Below are 3970 nucleotides of genomic sequence, written 5' to 3' on the forward strand. Positions count from 1 at the left end.
TCTAGTCCCTCTCGTCCTCCTTACTCCACAAAAAGCGTCTCTGTAAGGATATTATTTTTCCTGCTACTGCCTTCAGCATTTTGTACAAGTTGAGATAGTAAATAGACAGGCTATCAAAGGCAGATTTAATGAGAACTAGCTTAGCCGCTTTATTCATAGACTTTACTTTTCACCGACTTAGCTTTTCTTCTACCTTATCAATCACTGGTTTTCATATCTTGACCAGCCTCGGATTTACCCCCAGAAAAATGCCAAAATATCTAACAGTCGATACATCTGTCGTGCCCAACTCTGCTCACAATTAACTGAAATCAAACAGAATTTGTCAAAATTAATATTCAACCCTGACATCATCTCAAAGCAGCACAGCAACCGCTTATAAAAAAATATACGTTAAATAGTATTTATATATATATATATTAATTTTAGTGACTAAATTTAATATAAAAATAATTTTTTTATTTCTTTAATATATCAAAAGAGTGAGTGCGCTCCCTCTCTCTGGTATCACTTCTTCCTCCTTAGTTGTGTGACAAAGACACATTGGATTCTGAAAGCAGAGAATAGAATATCTCAAGTTCTCAACCTTCCAAAACACACACAAAAATATGAACCACCACCATAATCATCAAGACAATAACAATGGTGATGTTTTGAACACCATGGTGGAGTCCCTGAGAGGCAGATTACTCGCCGAGAGACACGCTTCAAGGCTAGCAAGGGACAAAGCTCAATCATTCGAAAACAGGGTATTTTACTTTCTCTTTATTATTACCAAAACAGGGTATTTCTTTAATATATGTATATACTTTATTTTTTCTTGTTTCGGTGGACCAGTTTGTGGAACTGAAAAATAAACTAAGACAAGAGACCAAACTAAGAGACAAAGCCCAAAGAAAACTTGAGTTCTTCAAGGAGAAGCTTCAATCTTTCAACATATCTTATTTGGATCCGAATCATCAAAGCACTGAAAATTTGAGGAATAATAATGATAATGATATCAGGTATCTATCAGAATTTGCAACATTATTCATTCAGGAATTTGTGTCCTTAGTATTATACTTGTTAATGTGAAAGCAGGCTTTCACTTTCACCTTCAAGCTCGAAAATATCGGCAACGAGTTATGATCACGTCTCAAATCACACTATAAATCCAAGCAATGTTGATTTAAAGAATGATCACAACAGGTATTCCTTATTTTTTATTTGATAAATACGTCTAAAACATCTTTTTTTTAAGATATTTTTTAGTAATTAAAATTTAATACATATAATCGATTAAACCATATTATTTTTGTTAAAATTAGGCTAGATCTAAATTAATATTATTTTTTTTATAAAAAATGACTACATACAATATTCTTAGTATAAAAAATGACTAAACTACTCTTATTTTATATATATATATATATATATATATATATATATATATATATATATATATTAAATTCTAAATTTTAACCTTATGACAGCAGCGAAGGATTAAAATTTAGAATTCTCAAAATTAATATGTATAATAGAATTATTTTAATTATTTTCAATGATAAGGATATTGTAATCATTTTTATAAAAAAATAATATTAATTTAGACCAGTTTAAGATTTGATTTACTGTTTTTATTTGTCTGGCTTAATTTGATAAAAATAACACGATTTAATCGATTATATATATTAAATTTTAATTACTAAAAAATATTTTTAAAAAAAGACGTTTTATACCCACTTTATCTAAATGGCTCCCTTTTAATTTTATTCAATTCTATTTTCTCATCAAATTATTTATCCTAAAAATTTAGTCAATTAGGTAAAAATTAAAGCAAAGGAATAATTATATATTTAACACGTTTTTCTGATGTGGAAGGAATTCTATACCTTTTTATGATCCTAAATGATTTAAGACAATTGTTCCAGTACTCTCTTGAATATGATCTTCTATATTTAAATAAAATAAAGTAAATGAATAAAAACAGGCATAAAAAAATTTGGAGTGGATAAAAGTACATATCAAAGATTCATTATCAAAATATGCTCCAAAATTTTTTTTGATGGACAAAATGTTAGTAAGGATATGATATTTACGAAATTTTTATTTGTACTTTAATAATTTTAAAATGTATTTTGATATTTATATATTTTTGTATGTATTTTTATTTACTCCAAACTCTTTTATATATGCTTTTGTCTATTTACTCAATAAAATAATATATATAAAAAATTATTTGATATGTTAATCTTATGTGGATCGAAAACAATTTTGGAATGTAATTTGATATTTATAATTTTTAAGTGTGTACTTTTACTCATTCCAAACTTTTTTATGTATATTTTGTTTATTTATTCAATAAAATATATAAAAAAATTATTATATGTGTTAAATACCAGTAAAATTAAGAGCTTGTTCGAAAATCATTAAGTTGTTAGAAAAAAATTTTTACTGTGTTTGACAAAAGTTTAATAGTCAATGAAAAAGATTTTTTTATTTTTTAGTGTATTTACAAAATTTTAGTAATAAAAGTAAAAGTATTAAAAAAATAAAAAAATTAAAAACTATAATTATTTACTCTCTAATTGTCATGCTTTGATATTATGAATAACTATACACAACACATCTCTTTGAATCATATATCGTAATACTAATTTTGAATTTGAAATATCCGATTGAGGGTTTCTAGTTTAAGCACAAAAGCATCATCAGTGATGGAGGAGAAGGAGGATAATGACTTTGATAACTCTCTAGCATTAGTTCCTGTGAATGTGACTTTGGTATCCACCAACAACAATAACAATAATAATGAGAGGGCAGTTCATGAAAGTGTGATTGAAGCTCTAGATGCATTGAGGCGTGCCAAAGAAGGACTTGTATGTGCCATGATGGCAACAACAAAGCCAATCATTAAAGTTGGTCCAACTTACAACTTAGAAGACACTAATAATGATAAAGCTAAATTATTTATGTACTAATAAGGGCTCTCTTGTTTGATTTAATACACTCAATTTTGAGTTATTGAATTATTTTCTTAGGCTTATCAAAAATACTATTCCTATATTAATATAACTCATCAATGTATTTGTGTATATTCCATATGTGGTTTAATTTATTTTTAATATGTATTTATATTTTAACATGTATTTTATATTTGTGACTGATTTTAGTGTACACATAGTATAGTCATATATATATAGCAATTGTAATTGTTATTAGTGTATTAATTACTCATCATCTTATTATAACACTAATTTACATTTCAGCAATCATTTTTAATTTATATAAATATATTTTCGTGAGAATAATCATTTGTAAAAATTATTACAAGTACTGTTTATTATGTGCACCTCCTTTAATTTTGTCTGTAGCATTATGTGTGTTATGACGTTATGAATACTTGAATAGGATTAAGTGTACGCTTATCACGTCTTGTTTCAGTTTTTAACCGTTTTTTAGTTGGAATTCCCAGCGGAGTTTTCAATGAAAAAATAAAGAAAGATACAAAATCAATATGAAAAGTTGAAAACACAATGTGTAAGGCTTGTGTATATATATATAGATGTCAGTTTTTCCGTTATTGACCTTCCAAAAGATATACCTAAACAAGATTACAAGTGAATTAGTTTGATTGTTTGTGTGTCTTGTTTTTCTTTGGGTGTGTTTCTAAACAATAGAATTGTATTGGAATTGTTTCGATTTTATAAATTTTTTGTTTGGAATGGAAAAAAATATATAGGAATAATTGAATTGATTTGTAAATCCTATAAATTTATACTATAATTTTTTAGTGTAAAATATTGATACTTGACAACCTTCGATCATGAAGATTAAAATGTTGAAGTACCTTACATAATAAGAGTCAAAAGAACGATTTAGGTCGAATTTTATAACACGTGGAATAATTCATTGATACATGATAAATAAAGAAGGTGAGAATAAATGTTTGGTGACCAAAGAAAAAAAAAAGACGCGAAATGTTTCACTT

General features: G+C 26.4%; 1 protein-coding gene across 2 annotated transcripts; it reads left to right on the forward strand.

Annotated features, from left to right (window-relative positions):
* Positions 1 to 548: 548 nt before the first annotated feature.
* On the forward strand, positions 549 to 2969 carry LOC130932606 (uncharacterized). 2 transcript variants are annotated; one of them, XM_057861959.1, is made up of 4 exons: positions 549 to 749; positions 838 to 1004; positions 1078 to 1188; positions 2672 to 2969. In XM_057861959.1, the coding sequence occupies exons 1-4, from the start codon at positions 609 to 611 to the stop codon at positions 2958 to 2960; spliced, it is 708 nt and encodes a 235-aa protein (XP_057717942.1). In that variant the 5' UTR covers positions 549 to 608; the 3' UTR covers positions 2961 to 2969. The 2 variants fall into 2 exon arrangements, with proteins under 2 accessions (XP_057717942.1, XP_057717943.1); XM_057861960.1 differs by having other exon boundaries at positions 1081 to 1188.
* The last annotated feature ends 1001 nt before the right edge of the window (positions 2970 to 3970 follow it).

The sequence above is a fragment of the Arachis stenosperma genome, chromosome 6 (genome assembly GCF_014773155.1).
Source record: "Arachis stenosperma cultivar V10309 chromosome 6, arast.V10309.gnm1.PFL2, whole genome shotgun sequence".
Lineage (NCBI taxonomy): Eukaryota > Viridiplantae > Streptophyta > Magnoliopsida > Fabales > Fabaceae > Arachis > Arachis stenosperma.

Excerpts from the sequence above, each read along its gene's own strand:
- LOC130932606 (XM_057861959.1), top strand. The coding sequence starts at position 609 with ATGAACCACCACCATAATCATCAAGACAATAACAATGGTGATGTTTTG. Across the intron at positions 750-837 it reads CTCAATCATTCGAAAACAGG|TTTGTGGAACTGAAAAATAA; the intron begins GTATTTTACTTT and ends TCGGTGGACCAG. Across the intron at positions 1,005-1,077 it reads AATAATGATAATGATATCAG|CAGGCTTTCACTTTCACCTT; the intron begins GTATCTATCAGA and ends TTAATGTGAAAG.